Source organism: Aptenodytes forsteri, unplaced genomic scaffold (genome assembly GCF_000699145.1).
Source record: "Aptenodytes forsteri isolate BGI_AS27 unplaced genomic scaffold, ASM69914v1 Scaffold549, whole genome shotgun sequence".
Classification (NCBI taxonomy): domain Eukaryota; kingdom Metazoa; phylum Chordata; class Aves; order Sphenisciformes; family Spheniscidae; genus Aptenodytes; species Aptenodytes forsteri.
Genome location: NW_008795562.1, coordinates 39675 through 40823, shown reverse-complemented (window position 1 = coordinate 40823; position 1149 = coordinate 39675). Strand labels below are relative to the sequence as shown.

General features: G+C 64.9%; 1 protein-coding gene across 1 annotated transcript in view; it reads right to left on the bottom strand.

Moving 5' to 3' along the window:
• The window catches only part of LOC103901363 (potassium-transporting ATPase alpha chain 1-like), a gene marked incomplete at its 3' end in the record, with an annotated part of 13453 nt that overhangs the window by 3291 nt on the left and 9013 nt on the right, over positions 1-1149 (bottom strand). Inside the window, 2 exon segments of the mRNA XM_009282239.1 lie at positions 316-490; positions 571-838. Of these exon segments, the coding sequence (XP_009280514.1) occupies positions 316-490; positions 571-838 (443 nt within the window).

Sequence of the window (1149 nt, the reverse complement as noted above, 5' to 3'; positions counted from 1 at the left end):
GGAGGGCCCCCGGAGATGTGTTTGGGGGGGGGGGGGAACCCTGGTATCTGGGTGGCGGACCCAACCCTTGGGGTGAAGGACCCAAGTGTCTGGGGTGAAGGACCAAGGTGTCTGGGTGGAGGACCCGGGCATGTGGGTGAGGCACCCAGGCATGCGGGTGAGGCACCCAGGCATCTGGGAGGGGACCCCAGGTGACCGGGTGAGGGACCCAGATGCCTGGGTGAAGAACCCCAACGGCCATCTGAAGAACCCCGGTTCCTGGGTGAGGAACCTCAACGACCAGTTGATGGACCCAGGTGTCCGGGCAGGGGGAACCCGGGTGTCCGGGCACTCACGATGTCAGTGCAGAGCTCGATGAAGAGGATGGTGATGCAGCCCAAGGGCAGGGGGACGCTGGCCGTGATGTAGATGAGGTAGGGGGTCAACTCGGGGATGTTCTTGGTCAAAGTGTAGGCGATGGACTTCTTCAGGTTGTCAAAGATCAAGCGGCCTGGGAAGGGCGGGGACAGCGTCGCCAGGGCGGTGTCACCTCGTGTCACCCACCCCCCCACCCGGTCTCCTCAGCCCCACCTTGCTCCACGCCGGTGACGATGGAGGCGAAGTTGTCATCGAGGAGGATCATGTCGGCCGCGTTCTTGGCGGCGTCAGAGCCGGCGATGCCCATGGCCACCCCGATGTCGGCCTTCTTCAGCGCCGGGGAGTCGTTCACCCCGTCCCCCGTCACCGCCACGATGGCACCCTGGGGACATGGGGACCCGGAGGGGTGAGGGATGAGGACCATCCCCATCCCCGCCGTGATGGCACCTTGGGAACATCACACTCCCCACCGTGATGGCTCCTTGGGGACACAGGGACCAGAGGGGTGGGGACAAGGACCATCACTATCCCCATCATGATGGCACCTTGGGGACATGGGGACCATCACCACCCCCCCCACCCCCCCCATCATGATGGCACCCTGAGGACAGGGGTGCTGGGGGCATGTCTTTGGTCATCCCAGTGTCCCCAAGGCCACCCAATGTCCCCTCCCCACCTGGACTGGCAGTGGCTTCCAGTTGTGCCCATGTCCCCAGTGTCGCCGACTTCCCCAGCGTCCCTCCAATGTCCCCGTCCCCCAATCAATGTCCCCCTGCCCCCCTCAATGTCCCC